Raw genomic sequence first — 19268 nt, 5'->3', positions numbered from 1 at the left:
TTTTAATAGATACATCATTTAAATAGACGGTAATTTGGTCGTGTGAAGAAAATTTTGTGCGTGATTTGGAAACACCTTACATAAGCTTATCTTTGTAATAAACTGGACGGCTATCTCTATAATGTAAGTCCGATATGAGAAGAAGCCAAAGTTTGAGCACACTATTTGATGAGTATTTTAAACGTCTTCTCAATGCCATTATAACGACTGATCAATGGTGGAAAAGAAATTTTCAATACAAATGGAGCACATGTTTATGATCATCTTTGTTATTTTTATCTCGAACGTTACTTTAAAAATACCACAACAGCTACGCGGGCTCTCCTAAAATGGAGAAATTTACGGACCTCTGGCTGTAGGCTGTAGCCCAGTGAGCTCCCCATAATCCGCAACTGTGTGTCCTTAAAACTTTGAATTTTAGTGTTAAGGATACACCCCAATTGGTTCATCAGTTCAATTCCTCTAACATGTGAGCTTTATTTCTTAAACGATTTACTAACAAGAATCCGTGAAAACTTTTTGCATTGCTTTCATATTGATAGTAATAATAATAAAGACGACAAAACAATCCATATGATGACCGCAGATGACAACATGGCATTTTTTTTCGTAGATGGAGCGTTAGTAAGTCACGTGCGTATTAATTTCACGGGCGTTAATTGGTCTAGTTCACGCGTATAGCGAAGCGAGATCTTGATTGGTTGAAATTTACGTCGAACTTTCTGACATTATAATAAAATGACAAGTCATGTAAATAAGAAGCTGACGACTTAGCGTTCTTTCGTTTTCAAATCGTTGAAATCATTACTCCTGGAGTAACATTAAGACATTTTGGGGCGACTAACATTGAGTACCTTGTTGTTTAAACAGAACTTTGGTATCGTCAGAAATGTACTCGTTGCAGTTTATTATACTGAATATAATTTGTAAGTTCAATATTGATATATCTAGCATAGCCATGTCTCTCTCACAATATGTTTTGTGATATAAACCATCCCAATATACTTCAAGATTGTTGTTTTTATAAATATTAGAAGCGAATAACATTTCTTCAGAGTGGCTTTTATTGTGATTCTTTCCAGTGTAATGTATGTACAAAAGTTTGCCAAAAAAGGCTTGTAATAACAACATTGACGTTTAATGCATTTCGCAATAATAGCCTCAACCTCATTTTCTTTATTTTGCAGCTTTCAAATTGCATGATTTAACGAAATCCATCAAAAACGAATTACAATTTTCTTTTATGGATTCAGAGATTAAAAGATTATGTGATTTTACATAAGGCATGCTTACTGGAAAATGTGTGTCCGAAATTCCTATGATGTTCTTATATTGAAAAGAATTTTAAAAAATTTATTTTTCAGTTGAGCTGATGTCAATAGTACCAAGAGTGGTATGCACTAGTACAGTGACCTTACCAACTGCAAGCTTTACTCACTTGAAATCATCTCTTTCATCCATAATTTCATCGCCTCCATCAAATACTTTTGATCATCAACAATCAACATCATTAAATTATACTACAAATCTCTCATCTTCAAAACTTGCGATTCCTTTTCCAACATTAGTAGTTAGTAGCATTGTGGTGTCAGACTATGTAACTGTATCACCTAATCAAGTATATGGTGTTAACCAGTCATTAATTTTAGCAATGGCATCTTCTCAAACACATACAACTATTCAGTCAAATTTTTCAAAACATTCAATAAATTCATCTTCTAACTACACAGTAAATACAACAAAAAAAGTGATGGTGCCTGCTAACAAATCCTTTTCTTCACACTCATCACAAAGAATGACTTCATCAGTTTCAAATCTTTTCTCCTCATCTTTTAAAGTAACACCTACTTCAACTTTAGTCAACATTTCTAAATTCACTTCCATGAGCCAGAACAAATCAATGATGCTGATGAGCACACCAACGATTTTGATGAACACATCAACCACTAACAACAGTCAAATGTCCATTATGGCTACAAATCAATCTTCAGCCAAATCAATGATGTTGACGAGCACACCAATGATGTTGACGAGCACACCAACAATTTTGATGAACACATCAACCACTAACAACAGTCAAATGTCCATTACGGCAACAAATCAATCTTCAGCCAAATCAATGATGTTGACGAGCACACCAACGATTTTGATGAACACATCAACCATTAACAACAGTCAAATGTCCATTGCGGCTACAAATCAATCTTCAGCAAAATCAACTGTTGTGACAAGCACACCAACGATTTTGACAAGCACACCAACGATTTTGACAAGCACACCAACGATTTTGACAAGCAAATCAAGACCCACTGATTATAGCCAAATGTCCTTTTCTATGACAATAAATCAATCTTCAGTCAAATCAATGATGCTGATGAGCACACCAACGATTTTGATGAACACATCAACCACTAACAACAGACAAATGTCCATTACGGCTACAAATCAATATTCAGCCAAATCAATTGTTGTGACAAGCACACCAACAATTTTGACAAGCACATCAAGACCAAGTAACTACAGCCAAATGTCCATTTCGGTTACAAATAATCCTCCAACCAAAGGTAAACTTACAACTTTTATCTAAGAAATGCATTGAAGTTACTGAATTTTTAGCAAATATAATTCAGCATTTCCTATGACTCTCATGAACGTTGAGTTCGCACTTAGTAAGAATTCCAAATTAATTTACACATATGTACCTAAACTACTACAAGCAACCAATTACCAATGTTTGCTATAAACTTCTACTCCACTTTTCAGCGAGCTATGGCCACTTTTAACTGAATAATTGATGGCTAATTTCAAAAAACGAGTATTACAGTTGCTCAGTAAATAAATAATCTGAAAATGTGCGGCGTTTATTTGAAAGCGGTTTCAATTTTTATGTTTGCGATATAATCATTTCATATAAAAACAAGCTCTGAAAAACAATATATCTTGTTAACTCAAGATATATTGCGCTTTTTTTTAAACGAGACAGCAGTTTGTGGTATTATAAAAGCATATATTTGAGTTTACAAGATGTTGTTCATTTTTTCTATTTGGAGCATGTTTTTTCCTAAATTTTATGAAATTGTCTGCTTGTAAATATAATAATTTGATACTTCTGGTTTTTTGAACTTTAAATTTGTAGCGTTGATTTTATATTCTTCAATCGAATGAGAAAGATGTAAAAAAATCATAATTTAATACTTTCTTTGAAATATGCAAAGTACCCTCATCTCAACCACAACTTATGTTATTTTTATTTGTTTAGGTGGTGAAAACAAACTATTGATAATTGGCTTGGCTGTTGGACTCCCCCTTGGTATAGTTTTGATTATAGTTGTGATTGTTTTCTACCGAAAGAAACGCGCATCGAATCAATATAACATATTTTATGACGAACAAAATATCGTCATGCATCCTTTTGATTATTCTAAATAACTGCAAGGAGTTCTTTCATTTCTTCGAAGGAATGCTCTTACTGCTAAAATGCCTTCATTCAATTCATTTGTTTATAAAAGTGTTTTTCATCGTATTGTATGCCTGTTATTAAAGTAATCGAGTCTTTCGAGTGCGTTTGATCGTAAAAGTAAGCAACAAACAAACGGCTGTATTTAAGAGTTTAGGCGGCGTGGTAGATTATTTTGATGAACTTATACATTAAATAATATATATTAAATAATTCAGTGTCTGGTATCAATGAGGTGGGAAATTTAAGTTAACAATCGAAGATTTTGAAGGTTGATATGCCTTCAAAATGACTTGGAAGGATATTGCAAACGAGTTCTAGAATTTAATTTATATTTTAGTTATAACTTATTTCACATGGCACTTTAAGTCGTTTGTTGTGTTAAAATATTTAAAAAGTATCTTGTTTGTTTTGATTTCCCATTCTTTGTCTGCATTATTTTTCTAAGGCGTCTCGTCACGAAAGAAAGTTTGATTTATAGATTTCGTTAATGATAAATAGAAAGTGAACGATGTCATTCTCAAACACTGAACTTTCAAATCAACATTGCAATCAACATTGCTGTTGTTTCATATTTTATGAAATAAGTCAGTTGCTATACATTTGCAATTCATGAATTGTTTAAGCAAGAGAAAACAGTATCAATACTGAAGTTTATAGAAGAGATGATGGTTTCTTTGTAGCTGTTGCTGATAACAGAACATAACTGCTTTAATTATCACAACATTGCGGCAACCTGTTATGAACAACTGTGACGTACGTTTCTCGCAACAACTTGATATTTTTTACGCATTTAAATTCTTATCATGACTAATGAATACGCGAATAACTGTAAACAGAACGATCATCTATAGATAAAATTGAAAACGCGAAAGTCTAGTTCAGTTAATAGCTACGTTAACTGTTTCCTTTTCACTGATATTTTAGTATAAACTTATATAAATAACAAAAAAACAGCATTAAACTGGTGGTAGACAGGTGGAATAAACTTTTCAATATATGTAACAATGAAAGATGTAGTGTCAATGGCATTGCTCCAAAATATTCTATCAAAATGAAACATAGTCTTTTTTTGTTAAGTCTGTTTTTACGGTTGATGGAATCTTCAAATGGTCAAACAGAAGGTATACTACGTGTTTATCACTTAGTTTTGTCGTTATAAATGAAATTGTTTTACCAGTGCATAATTTTGTTCAATAATGTGCGAGTGTGTGTGTAAACATATATTACATGTTCAGCCACAACATATCATATAACACATTTTTGTGGAACTCGTTCTGTTAGAAAAATTGTTCTTTTAATGCAATTATCATAAAAAAGGAAAATTGACTTTCGTTTGCTTGATTAAAAGTATGTTATGTTAATGAACTGCTATCTTCTTATAGTGGGGACTGCACAGCCAGTTGTTAAGGTTTGCATTCATATGTTCTATTGTCAACAACCTTATCCTCCATGTTTATGTCCTTCAAGTTCATTAACGTCATTGGGAGTTCCTTCGATTTCATCTTCATCATCATTAAACAGTGTTATCCCTTCAATACAAACAACATCAGGGGCTACGACGGTATCGACAATCAAGGTAGTATCTACATCGACGACAAGCAATATTCAAACAACTTCTGCAACCAATGATGGAAAAGTATCTAATCGTGTAGCTATAGTAAATACTATAATTAATTTCAAGAAAAAATCCAACATTAGAAAGTCTGGTGGAAAATGAACTATAGAGTCAAATTAACTTTTAAGGGAAAAAATGTCATTTGTGAACAGATAAATTATCATACTGCTATTTTTCTGGAAAATGGAGGTGTTGTTAAAAATGGCCTAGTTAAAAATCAAATACCATGAAAATAGTGATTTCACAAGAACAGCTTATGAATTGTCTGTCATACACAATGACGTTGAAGCTCTGCTTAAAGCCTCAAACTTCTCTCAAAAATCATAGGAGCTAGCTTTACACAAACAATTATAGAAGAAAATGAATACTTAAAAAAGTGAAAGAATACAATATGAAAACTATTGCACATTGACAATGCACTTTTACAAAGATCATTAGTCGAATTAGGTTTACAAAGATTCAATGTAAACCTGTCCAAACATTTTTCTCAAATTTTTATTTTTTAAAAATTGGTTTGTTGCCAGAAAAAATTGCAAGCCAATAAAAATGCAATTATTAATTTTTATCATTTGGTAAATGTGAGAGAACTTAGTCATCCAACCACAGAATAAGGATTGTATTTCGTATCTATTCTGTGATCCGACTATAAGCTGTGTGGACGCCAAACACACACGCAAACCATTGAGCTTAAAATATCCAATCTCAAAAGAAACTTGAAAAACTTCATTCTTCAAACTTCAAACCTCATTCTTCAAAACACATTTTTGGAAAATAAAGTTCTTTTTCAGGGCATGTTTCAACTTATGTTTTGTTGAATGGGATTATGGGAAGTTTGATACCCACCATTTTCAATTTTTCAACATATTGTAAGTTGACATTTAATTTTTTCAAACCAATTATTTTTCACAGAGGGGAATTAGGTAAATATTTGGAGTGTGAGTATAGAGTAATCAGGGGCGGATCTAGGATTTTTCAAACATCAGTCATAAAATGTCGGAGGCGCTCCGCACCTGGGGGGGTCTGAGGCATTCTCCCCTGCGAAATTTTGAATTTCAGAGTCTTGAAAATGCCATTTTCAGCGTTTTAGAGCAATACAAAATGTATTTTGTGGGCATCGTTTTTGCGTAAAAACAACACATTTTTCTTACGTTTTTTTTCAAAAAAAAAATAAAGTGAACAATACTTGAATGTTTTGCCAAATATTTAGGCTCATTATCATGCCAAATATATGGCTCATTAGCATGTCTAGGAACGTAAATTTATTTTACAATAATGCTATTCAAAAACAGATATATTCTTCAAAATTTCTACCAAGTTGTCAGGCATAGACCCCCCTAGAGACTCCCATTCAAACCTCTATGTAATAAGTTAAGTTAGAAATTTGGTACTACAAGTGACAGTTCATAGATATAGAAAAGCTCAGACTTCAAACCATGCAAGTTTATTGTAACTCTTTACCCATCTCCACATCAGTGCCAGCAAATTCACCCTTTGAGAAAAACTCAAAATGTTTTTCTGCCAAAGATTAAGCAAAAATTATCAGAGTGAAAATTTGCAGTTAAGGTTAGCTTAATGCCATAAATGTTTATTAGGCATTTCACTAGACTATTATCTTCTGCAAGGTGTGCTATATAGCAATCACTAGTAGCATTGTATTATCAAATACAAACAGAATGTAACCAACATGTCTTTAATTATATAATTACATGAATGTTAAAATGGTTTATGTGTCATGCTTACTGGTTATGATAAATATCTTTTCATATGATCAAAGCTTGTTCAAATGTAAATCTAAAATAATTTAGTTTAGAAATTATAATGATCATCAGAAAAATTACCTAGTGATCATGAAAATACTTTGCTGTTTTGCAAAATTTCAAGGTTTATCTGCATACATAGGAAGACATTTTACTTTATAGAAAATGCTTTTCATACATCAATAGCCCTTTGGAATTTATGGCAACAATCTGGTATGAGCCGTAGATTAACACACCTTTACATCTCTACATGAGGTGTTCAGTTAGAAAAGGGGACAATATGTGACATGGGACAACATTTCATGTATGTGAAATACTCAGGTTTAATACCATTCCAGTCAAATTGTCAAAATAAAAGGCTTCATGGATCAGAAGACTCAAAATCACAGGTTATAGTAAACAGCTTCTCATGTAATCAATGTTAGTTTTCTCAAATCTTAAACAATATGTAGTATAACTGTCCAATGATTGAATGATCAATGATCATAAACTGAAAAGCCCCAAACATTTCTTTATGATAAAGTAAATAATAGTATGGCACCTTATGGCTACAGATTTTTTGTCCATTGAAATATATTTGCAGAAATGTAGGATTTCGCTGCCATATAACGGCCACGATTCCCCAAGCATTAAAGAAATCATAGCTAAAAGTCCTTCGGCAACAACAATTTTAGGGGCCGATTACATGGACCGAGTTGTCCCGGTTAGCCGAGGTGAGACAATTTTACCGATACCGCGGCCTCTTTTATAATTACTGTTAAAAACAGCATTGTGATTACATGGGAAGCGAGTCAACTCGCTTTGCTGGGATATCGGCTGTTGAAAGCCGGGACAACTCGGTTATCCGGGATGAAAATTGTCTCGTTCGCTCATGTAATCACTTTTTCCCGAGTTGCCCCGGGTAAGCGAGTTGAAAGCTATTGTGTGAAGCATGCGCACTTAGTTTAAATTTGCAAAATGGCGGAAAGCTCTATAAACGATAATGCAAAGAAAAGTATAAAATCTAAAAAATCTGCCACGATCGACATAGATAATCGCTTTCAATGGACGTTAGAAATGGTTAAGGATTTACTGGAAGGGTTGCTTGAGTACAAATCTCAAATGGAGTGTAGAAACTCAGACTTCAATGCAGACAAAGTTAAACAATATGAAGCAGTTAGAATTATTTTGGCCAACAAATATCGTGACGGTTCATTGTTTGGGCCGACAGAGATTCCTGCATATACTGAAGAAGACAATAAGGAGGATTATACAAGGTCATGTGAAAAATTCAAAGCCCAAATTCGACGAGGATATACTCGAGTTCAAGAAAAAATAAAACATCTGCGACAGAAATTCAGTAATGCTGTTACCTCAGGTACAAGATTAGGCTCAGGAAAAATGGTTATGGAGTTTTATGATGTTATGGTCAAAATATGGGGAGGATCACCTGCAACAGAACCATTGCAATTTGGTGTACAATCAGCAGAAAAAGAAGATGAGGAAGGCTGGGAAATTAATGACTTTAATACAACTTTGTCTGATGAAATTGAAGAATCTTGTCGCATATCTGATAGTTCTCATCATGAATCCATAGCAGAATGCGAGAATGCTTTTAGTGAGAAAGAAAAGCATGAAGCAATAAGAGGCAAGCGGAAGATGAATGTGGTACCCACATTGATTGATAACAAACGTAGGCACATGGAACGTCAGTTATCAGCTTCCCAACGCGACAAAATCTTGATGCAAGAATCAAAAGATGAACAACAATTTCGTAAAGAGATATCAAATTCCCTGAAAGAATCCAATTTATTATTTGCAGAGTCTTTGAAGGCAATTAGTGCTTCAATGACTGTTCTTGCTTCTTCAATTCAAAAATCATGTGAATCGTCACAGCACATCAGGCCACCATACCCATCAGATCGAATGCAGTCCACAAATCTTATGCCACAGTTTCACCAAGGTATTATTACCTCTAATTACATATTTCCACATGATATTTCTGGCCAGTCTTTCTATATTCCCCATGTAGAAAGCAATGGAGAACCCTTGCAACCACATCAACATCAATATTGACTTTTAACATTTTATTTGTTAAAAACATCATGCTTGTTTTATTTTTTATGTTGAATTCTTACTGAGTAATTCTTTATGTTACATTGTTCTTGTTAGAGTGGAACAAATGTTCTTTGTTTATGAAATAAACATGTATTTGAAGAAAAAAACTGTTGCTTTGAGAATATTAAAAAGACTAGTAAAGCAAATGTGCATTAACATATTGTTTTAGTGTGTCTCTGACTAGTTCTCCTTCCCTGGTGGTACTTGAGTACACTGGATCTGGGCTGTTTTTGTGGGCTATTTCTTCATCTCTGTTCCTAGCTATTTGATTTTGGACAATCTCCTCATCCATGTCTCTATTATGCATCTCACAAAAATTATGGAGAACAAAACAAGCTAAAATAACTTTTGGTACTGCATACAGTTTAAGGTTCATTTTTCTTGTCAAAATTGACCATCTAGCCTTTAGGCGGCCAAATGCACATTCTACTGGGTTTCTTGCGGCTCTTAGCATGTTGTTAAAAACTACCTCATCATTGCTTAAGCATGATTGGTATTCTTTAATGCAGTTGGGTGTTAAAGGATATGCTGGGTCACCTATGAGGTAGTTAGGTATCTTGTCATGACCAGGTAAAACATGAGTGAAGGTTTGTGGTAATCTTCCCAATTTTAGTTCATTATTTATGAATGAGTTTGAAAATACTTTCGCATCATGGACGCTGCCAGGCCACCTGCAGTCAACATCCATGAATAAGCCATTTGAATCACAAACAGCTTGAACATTAATGGAGAAAAACTGTTTATAATTGAAGTAATCTTGAGAATCAACCAACGGTCTTTGAATGGGAATGTGAGTACCATCAATGCAGCCAAATGCCTGAGTCATGCCAAACCTTGTTTCAAACTCAGCCACTTTCCTCATTTCCACTACCGTTTGTGGAAGGTGCAGATATATTGGACAAAGATGTATACAAATTGCATTGCAAACAGCTAAAACGATTTTAGAAACTGTACATTGATGAACACCAAAGGCATTCGCCGTCATCCAAATAGAACCAGTGTCTTTTAGGTAATATAAAGTGATAGCGAGTTTTTTTTCACGAGAGAGTGACCTATAAGTTGGAGTGTTTATTCCTTCAGAAATGTAAGGTCGCAACTCCTCGCACAATTGAAAAAATCGCTCTTTCGACATTCTAAAGTTTCGCTTCCACTCATTATCTGGGGTAACTCCATCAAACATATTCTTCCACCATAAGTCAGTTCTTCCTTTTTTGGTCCATATAGCTCGCTTTTTCCGACTAAGTTTCCTAGCTCTTATGTATCGTGCTTTTTTCTCAGCTACTGATTTTTTTGTGGCATAGTAACTATAAAAAACTCTGTGAACGTATTGCTTGTGTGCTGCCCATAAGTAAATGAAACAATAAAATTGAAAAAGTATACAGGAAACAAGAATGGAGTGATGCGAAAAATTCATTGTTTACAAAATGTTCGCCATATTTTCCCGCAAGAAATTCAAAGTCTCTCCTGGAGCCAGGAGCCCGAGTACCCTAGAGAACTAACCCTGCCGGGACAACTCGGTCCATGTAATCGCTTGAAAAAAGCTAACCCAGATACCCGAGACAACTCACCTTGCCGGGACAACTCGGTCCATGTAATCGGCCCCTTAGAAGCATCAATCTGCTTACCATACGCCATATTAACATAAATCGCATCACACACTCGCATAAATTGACTTTGATATATTGCATTCATGCATACACTTCACTTGTCCTTTACTTACGATTTTCGATGTAAATTTCTGCTGATAAAACTCAAAACAATGTTGGCTTTCTCTTGAACATCAATGACTGAAATGTCGCTCGCGAGATCGTCTTTGCCAAGCATTTACAATTCATCCATAAATTTTTCACCCTCTTGAAAAAATTCCCAGTTTGGAAAGCAGCATTCATGTCAACATATGAATTTGTAAAAGATTTCCATAAATTCCATCTGATTGTAGTTTAGTTTCTATCATGCTTCAGAAAATTACTATGAACGATCAAACATTCAATTCAGACATTGAGCTTGACTATGTTAGTTCAGTTGGCTATCAGTCGAAATCGGTCAAACCAATCACAGTAAGACAAAAATTCAAATGAACCAATTGTAAGATAGCAATTGGACTCCTTATAGGTCCGGCCACCTATTATCGGTCGAGATTATTCCAGACTGTCCACTGATCTGGCCATTGACCAATAAAATAGCGTTTCTGGTGTTCATAGACTCCTTTATAAGTCGAACCAGTCAAGCCACCCCGCTTATCAGTCGGTTATTCCAGGTCAATTAAAATTCAACTGATCTGGTTACCAAGGAGATATTCATTGCATTAGTCATTAGTTTTCAATAATAAATAAAGCTGCATTTTTATTACGAAGTAAATGCGATAATAAAGTAAGAATAATTAATGAATTTTTAATTAATATGAATAGGTAATTTTTGAATTTCAAACATCAGTCGCGTGACGGATTTGACATACTCTAGATCCGCCCCTGAGAGTAATGTGTAACCATATGATCTTATGAGCACGATACTTAATAAACATTTTAGATAGACGACAAATTTTTAAAATTTTTTAATTTTTAATTACAAACATGTTTCGACTTAACTGTAAGTAATCTTCGGTGTGAATAACTATGTTATTTACTATCACTATGTAATTTACTATTACACATCATGTTAATTATCTTCAACGTTTAATAAATAATTAATTTATTCACTGAGTATCAACACACTGTATCCTATTTCTATATATATATATATCACACATTGTAAATAACATAACTATTCTCACTGAAGGTGACTTACAGTTAAGTCAAAACATGTTTGTAATTAAAAATTCAAAATTTAAAAAATTTGTCTTTATCTAAAATGTTTAGTAATGTGTTACTTATGAAAACATAACTACAGTGTCAATGTCCAAGAAAAAATAAGCAAACAATTAAACTTAATAAACTTTAACTTGGAAAATTTATAGTGCTGAATTATTGAATTTGTAATTTGAAAGATCAGGTTTGAATTTTGAGGAACATTGTGGTTTTAACTGCTAAAAGTGTCCAGGAACATTGTGGTGTGAACTGTTAACAGTGTCCAGGAACATTGTGGTTTTAACTGTTAACAGTGTCCTGGAACATTGTAGTGTGAACTGTTAACAGTGTCCAGGATTGTTCTTTGTCTATCGAGGTGATGCTAGCGGCAATGATTGGGGAGAGGGACCTCTGATGTAGCAGGAAAAAATCCTTCATAAACGAATTTATAAAGTATAATATAAACCATTAATGATATAAGATTGAAAGGAAATATATTTTAGAACTTTGGGATTCGCAGTGCTCAAAGGAACATTGGTTGCTGTGGATGGGTTGATTGTGACCGTAACCATGTAGAAATTTCCCGCCGAATTTTTATCACGTGTTGTTCAAATTAAACATTCAACAACGATGATGGCTGCCATAGATTACACTGCGGAGAAAGGTTTGTATGATCTTTTTTATTCTTTTAAATAATAACTTAACAAATTGGCTGAGAAATGATTTTGTAGATACCGCTAAAAGGTTTTTGGCTGAGTTTTATGTTGATGGTGGAAATGGAAAGAAATTTAAATACGGCGAACAGTTGGTTAGTAAAATTTTTAGCATTAACATCTCAGTAGTTATAATAGCTTTTAATGTAAACTGAAATGCAATATAGCTGCAATAAATCCCAGAAATTCTGTTTGCGTTTAAGCCTCAATAGTTTATATCTCGAAGAGGAAAAATTTTTGGGTAAAACCCAGAGAAGCATAGAGGGGGGCTAAAGGCTCCAGCCAAGCAGCCAGACAACATTCTTGAACCAGAGTTGAAGGATGGGGCAAGAGACGAGTGACAGTAAATTTCAATGACAAATTAAAGGAGTTGCTTTATCTTAGAAATTCGTCACACTGGTCATTTCCAAGTATTCAATGACTTGCTAGTTGCTACCCATTTTTTCCATAAATACCCCCACATGCTCATACACACAATCACAAATATGCTTCACATTCCTTGCACGAAGGCATAATCTTATCCCTAAATAACAAATGATCTATTACTGAATTAATATACCTTAGTAATATAGCCCATTTAATCATATTTTGTATGCTTGTAGCCATTTATAATACACAAGTCAAAACAGAATGAGATTTCACAAAAGTTGAGAATTTTGTATCAGTTCTTGATTTTTTTAAAATTTTATTAGCAGATGATTTTATATTTCAATTCTAAGTACGGTTATCGCTTTACATGCCTAGTTCACAACAGATATCTTTTGACAGTCTATGTAATATTTCATAAAGGTAAAGGTTGCACATCGAGAACAAGTAGAACTGATGGTTGAACTAGATGATTTGGCAGAGGTAGCATCAGATTTATTGATATAATTTAATAACAGATTTTTTTTCTTTTCTTTTGTTTTCTTTTTATTTTAGCTTTGCGGTTTATTATTTTTAACTTAAAATTAGTATGACAAATTAAAGTTATGTTGTAATGTTAGATTGATCCAGATCTTGCTGAACGAGTTATTGAAAACAGTAGAAGATATGTTAAAATATTTTCACAAGCCATTGATGAGTTGTTACCAGATTATAAAGATAAAGAGGTCTGTAGCTGTTTTGTTTTTTGCTCATATTAAAGAAATGTGTGACATGTTGTAATGGTTGTAATGGAGTGGTTTGTGTATGCAGAAAGAATTTTGATGATTTATTTAATAGAATTACATAGCACTTGAGTAAAATACATGGTTGTAAATAATTAATTCGTACATGGATTAATTTTAGATCCAAAATAAAGATTCTTTAGATGTTTATATTGAGCATCGTCTCTTTATGGAGCGTCAAAATCACAGAGATAATGAAGTTCGTGACCCACGTGAGAAATATCCAGCAGAATTACTGCGAAGATTGTAAGTATGGTTGACCATAGTAATATCCAGCAGAATTACTGCGAAGATTGTAAGTATGGTTGACCATAGTAATATCCAGCAGAATTACTGCGAAGATTGTAAGTATGGTTGACCATAGTAATACAGTTCTACATAACAGAAGGATAAAAACCTCAAATTGGCTGTTGGAGCTACAAAATATTGTTTGAAAAAAATAATTTGTGATTTTACTGTTATTTTACTGTTTTTCTGTTATATGTATGATTTTTGTGTTTAAATATTGACTTTGTTTTGCAAATTTTACATATTGATTTTAGAGTGTTTTGTTCTAGGTAATTAGTTAATTGCTCAATTTTAAGATTTGTTTTTTAATAATTATATTCTAATAAACTTTTTCAGTGACATTCATTTCAAACATTTGTCAAGTCAGAAAGCTCTTCCTGTGAGAGATATTTGTGCATCAAGTATTGGCAAGCTTGTTTGCATCCGTGGCATTATAACCAGATGTACCGAAGTAAAACCAGTGGTTGAAGTAGCAACATATACCTGTGACAGATGTGGAACAGAATCTTATCAAACGGTTTGTTAAAGTTTTTCAATGTACATAGAAATAATTTATTGAACAACTTTTATATTAATGAGAAATGTAGCCTTATAATTTCATTACAGGTCAATTCTACATCATTTACACCTTTGGTAATTTGTCCTGGCAAAGAATGTACTACTAACAAGTAGAGTATTGTTTTAAATATCAAAATTACCATTTAACAAAAAAATTTAATTTGAAATTTTCTTCAAGATCTGGTGGCGTCTTTATCTCCAGACACGTGGATCAAAATTTCTTAAATGCCAAGAGCTTAAGATTCAAGAACATAGTGATCATGTTCCAGTTGGTAATATCCCTCGATCCATGACTATCATTGCTCGTGGTGAACTAACAAGACAGGCTGTACCTGGTGATCACGTTGCAATTACTGGGATATTTTTACCAATGATGAGATCAGGATTTATGCGCAATACACAAGGACTTATGTCTGATACTTTTCTTGAGGCACATGTATGTATTTGTATGTAATATGTGATGGATGTGTTATATCATAGATTGTTTTGTTATTTTATTTTAAGCTATAATTGTTTGTGCTGTGCAAACTCTGAGTAAGAATACACACAAAATTTGGATCCTTATTTAACAAGCATTGCTCCTTTAGAAAGTTTGCAAGTTTGGAATTTTTAAAACATAAATTTTTTGTTTACTAAATTGACCAACATGTAGCGCCATGCAAGAGACGAAATTTTAGTTTAAGGATGAAACAGAAGATCACAGATACAATATGATACAATTAATAATGTTTTTTACTATTAATTTGAATGAAGGCCAACTTGCCTTGTGGAGAATACGTAATGTTTCACAATAACAATATCACCAATCTGTGAAAAAATTTTTAAGATGTCATTGATGACGAAAGACAGGACATATACGATAATACTATAACGGTATAAGTGTAGACCATTTGTCTTAAGTGTCAAAAGACCTAAGGAAAATATTTTTTGTCCTGACCTCCCAGCGGGTATATAACATATTTTTTTATATTTTTATGGATGTTTTTACTGTATTCTCGTATTTTCGGAACGTTACTTAGTAAAATTATTGTAATACGTCATTACCAAAGTTTTTCTATGTGTTATACTACACTACGGTTTCACGAAAATACATCAAAACATGAACTGCCGTGTGCACAGCATTGGCAATTTGTTAGAAAAAACGAGTGAAAATTTGCTGCATTTTTTTCCCTTTTCTTTTTCTAAATATTTCTTTGACATCTAGAGAATAGTGAAAATGAATAAAACTGAAGATGAAGAAATAACCAACAATGAAAAATTAACTGACGAAGAAATAATTCATCTTTCTGAAGGTTAGTGTCTCATTGTCATTATCAAGATCCTCGCTGTCTTCCTTATTCATCATTGTCGTTGTTAAAACTGTTCATTTATCATCAATTACTTTCGTATTTTCAAACCATGAAACCAGCATTGCGTGCTTAACCTTTGCTATCACTTTTTATCATGTATTTTTGATTACTAATTTAGAGCCTGATTTTTACGAAAAGTTGGCTTGTTCTTTGGCCCCGGAAATCTACGGTCACGAAGATATTAAGAAAGTCTTATTGCTGCTCTTAGTTGGTGGTGTTGATCGCTCTCCTGAAGGAATGAAAATACGAGGTTCTTCCTCTCAGTGTTTAATATTCATTGTTATTGACGATTTAATATTTCTTCATGTTAGATATAAACGTAAGTTTACTTGCTGTAGGTAATATCAATATTTTACTCATGGGTGATCCTGGTGTTGCTAAAAGTCAACTTTTATCATACATTGACAGGATGGCTGCAAGAAGTAAGTTAAGTGTTTTTCAATATTTTTAATTATTATGTGAAAATATTTTTTACTGTTTATAAATAGACTGTAGAAGCCAATCATTTTATCTGTTTTCCTCGTGGATAGTTTTCCTCACAAGCAGTCATCTGTTATAGAAGCGTTGTCTTTTTTTTTAAGGTCAATATACGACAGGACGTGGCTCATCTGGAGTTGGTTTAACTGCTGCAGTTACACGTGATCCAGTAACTAGTGAAATGGTTCTTGGTATTCACTAAGAATATTCGATTCTTGCACAATGTAAAAAATCTTGAACGTAGAACACTTGTTTATTTAGAGGGTGGAGCTTTAGTTCTCGCAGATCAAGGAATATGTTGTATTGATGAATTTGATAAAATGATGGAATCAGATAGGACTGCCATTCACGAAGTTATGGAACAACAGACAATCTCAATTGCAAAGGTTTGTCATATTTACGTTTGAGTAAAATCTCGTAATGCTTAATACAAAATCTTGCTCTTCCATCTGATGATGTTAACAAGTTGGATTACGTCTGTAAATAACTTAACGTACGTAGTTATCCTGTCCGTGATATTCTTTCAAAATCTTTTTGCAGTTGTTGTTCTCTAGTATGCTTAAGCATTGTTTTGAGGTGAATTTTGGAAAAAAAATTTTCATTAGTCACACGTGTGAAATATGTTTATTTCGAAATGTGTTTTTGTTCCTGTTTCAATCATGAATTGCGATGTTTTAATGTTGGTTGTGCGGTGACGGGTCAATTGCTATTAACACGGCAACTTAACTAACATGTGTCATAAATACTAAAGGATCTCTCCTCTAAGTTTGACAAGTTTTTATATTAATGAGGAATTCTGCGCTTTGATGAATATCAATGAACGTTATTTTGACGAATATCAATGAACGTTATTTTGATGAATATCAATGGAAGTTATGTTAATTAAAATTATTTCAATTCCAGGCTGGTATTCTAACGACATTAAATGCACGGGTGTCAATATTGGCTGCTGCTAATCCTGCCTACGGAAGATATAATCCAAAAAAATCGGCTGAACAAAATATTCAACTACCTGCAGCTTTGCTGTCTAGATTTGATATTCTATGGTTGATACAGGACAAACCGGATCGTGATAATGATTTAAGGTACGTACATACACTTGGTAGCTACCATCTGTTCATGTAAACAGTTGTTAATGGTTGTTAACACACTACTACGCATGCGTGAAAATTACTTGGTTGTTCAAATTCGATGAAACAAATTCAAAATTATTTTTACTTCACAAATATAAACTAATTTAACGTGATATTTCTAATGTAATAATTAAGTCATGTGAATTATTTTTGTAGACTTGCTCAACATATTACATATGTTCATCAACATTCGTCACATCCGCCAACGCAGTTTACGCCATTAGACATGAATTTAATGAGGTAAATTGGGTTTTTTTACTTTTTATTTATGGAAAAATTGTGCAAATAAATGTCAACAGGGCGTTTGAAAAAAAAGGAAAAAAATTTTTAAATACAAGCATCTTTCGACTTATCATTGTTGATATATTTGTTTTGTAAGACGCTATATTGCTGCGTGTAAAGAAAGACAGCCTGTAATACCAGAAAATCTGACAGATTTTATTGTTGGAGTTTATGTTGAGATGAGAAAAGAAGCTAGGGGAAGTAAAGAATCAACATTCACATCACCACGAACTCTTCTCGCTATTTTACGTCTTTCTACTGCATTGGTTAGTGTGTTGCTTTCTTATGTTTAACGTACTAGGATTTTTAAGAGTACCTATAAATATAGAATATAAACCAATTTTAGACTGGAGTTTCTATTCTAAATAGGATTAAAAGTCTTTACTAAAGGACTGTTTTGAAGTTTCAAACACCCTTAAATATTTTTATGATGGTAACTTGTGAAATTGTGTGCATTTTATTTAACGTTTTTAAAGTCACTATCAAAACTAGTCGAAACATTAAAAATCTATAGTTGTATATTTTATTGTTCGGAGTTACCATTCTGTTCACTTTAGCAAATTAATAAAATTTCGTTGGAAATAGAAATATTATTTTGTGTAGGCTCGACTTCGTTTGGCCGAGATTGTTGAAAAAGACGACGTTAAAGAAGCAATGCGATTAATGGAAATGTCAAAGATATCTCTCATTGATGACGATTCTACAACACGGTATATTAATGTGTTATTTTTTTAACACAGTATATTAATGTACTATTCTATAGTACAGTACATTGATGTGTTATTTTACAATATATGTAGGAAACTAGGAATATTTGTTTAACATTGCTTTCAGTGAAATGTTCTGTCATGTTAATATTGTATAATCTTTGTTTGTTGCGTGTTTGTGTGCAGTTTGCGTTTATGTTTTTAATTTTTTTTCTAATTCAGTATTTTGTTGGTATGTTATCTTTAATCATATGTTGCGGAATTGTTAATTTCCAACAATTTTTGCCTTAAATGGACGTATAACTTTGGGAAGGTCAAAATATGTTAACTTACATCGTCCGATACGTTTTCAGTGTGTCCAAATTATACATGAAGTTATGAAATGCATTTTTGTTGTAGTCATGTGTCTCCTGTTGATGCAATTTATGGTATAATTCGAGAAATGGCTGGACAAGTTAGTAGTGTCAAGTAAGTTTATAATTAAATGAAACATTCAAAATTAATGACAGATTATACAACAGTATTTAAATACATTATTTAATAATAACATTCTTTTCAGTTGATTTTGTTTCAATTTGATTTTTACATATTTGTATTTAGGTTGGAAGAAGTTAGACAAAGATGCTTAACGAAAGGTTTTACTCCAGATCAGTTTGAAAAATGTTTGACAGATTACGAAGACCTAAATGTCTGGCAGATCAATTCATCCAAGACAAAAATAACTTTTGTACAGTAAGGAGCGTCTTGGTGATTTTAGTTAATTCGTGTAATGGTTCAGTAAATATATTAAATTATAACTTTCAACATCTTAACGTAAAAAATATAACCTCTGTCACATTAAAAACACCAAAATTTACCTTCACCTAACAATCCAAAATTATTCCACGCTTTTAGTGAAGTA

The 19268-nt window shown here is 32.9% G+C and overlaps 2 protein-coding genes across 5 annotated transcripts; both read left to right on the top strand.

Moving 5' to 3' along the window:
• The first annotated feature begins 727 nt into the window (after window positions 1-727).
• LOC124446227 (uncharacterized threonine-rich GPI-anchored glycoprotein PJ4664.02-like) lies at window positions 728-3857 on the top strand. 4 transcript variants are annotated; one of them, XM_046997055.1, is made up of 4 exons: window positions 728-926; window positions 1650-1693; window positions 1997-2564; window positions 3260-3857. In XM_046997055.1, exons 1-4 carry the CDS (start codon window positions 890-892, stop codon window positions 3427-3429), a joined length of 819 nt encoding a protein of 272 aa, XP_046853011.1. In that variant the 5' UTR covers window positions 728-889; the 3' UTR covers window positions 3430-3857. The 4 variants fall into 4 exon arrangements, with proteins under 4 accessions (XP_046853011.1, XP_046853009.1, XP_046853007.1 ...); XM_046997053.1 differs by having other exon boundaries at window positions 733-926; window positions 1365-2225; window positions 2268-2564; XM_046997054.1 differs by having other exon boundaries at window positions 736-926; window positions 1365-1896; window positions 2362-2564.
• Window positions 3858-12294: 8437 nt separating this feature from the next.
• Window positions 12295-19188, top strand: LOC124446728 (DNA replication licensing factor mcm7-like). Its single transcript, XM_046997591.1, is given in 19 exon segments — window positions 12295-12376; window positions 12444-12520; window positions 13215-13274; window positions 13412-13516; window positions 13695-13819; window positions 14198-14378; window positions 14468-14539; window positions 14598-14855; window positions 15624-15711; window positions 15887-16018; window positions 16107-16190; window positions 16350-16436; window positions 16507-16631; window positions 17149-17330; window positions 17535-17618; window positions 17758-17926; window positions 18264-18370; window positions 18767-18835; window positions 18968-19188. Coding segments are annotated over 19 exon segments (2175 nt in total). The 5' UTR covers window positions 12295-12342; the 3' UTR covers window positions 19104-19188.
• The last annotated feature ends 80 nt before the right edge of the window (window positions 19189-19268 follow it).

The sequence above is a fragment of the Xenia sp. Carnegie-2017 genome, unplaced genomic scaffold (genome assembly GCF_021976095.1).
Source record: "Xenia sp. Carnegie-2017 unplaced genomic scaffold, XeniaSp_v1 HiC_scaffold_22, whole genome shotgun sequence".
NCBI lineage: Eukaryota > Metazoa > Cnidaria > Anthozoa > Malacalcyonacea > Xeniidae > Xenia > Xenia sp. Carnegie-2017.
The sequence above is the reverse complement of the archived record's forward strand: the minus strand, read 5'-3'. Positions and strand labels throughout refer to the sequence as shown.

Bases quoted from the DNA above. Each gene is read 5' to 3' on its own strand.
- LOC124446227 (XM_046997051.1), top strand. From the start codon at position 890: ATGTACTCGTTGCAGTTTATTATACTGAATATAATTT. The intron at 927-1,364 runs GTAAGTTCAATA...TTTATTTTTCAG, and splicing joins TATTATACTGAATATAATTT to TTGAGCTGATGTCAATAGTA. The intron at 2,565-3,259 runs GTAAACTTACAA...TTATTTGTTTAG, and splicing joins AAATAATCCTCCAACCAAAG to GTGGTGAAAACAAACTATTG.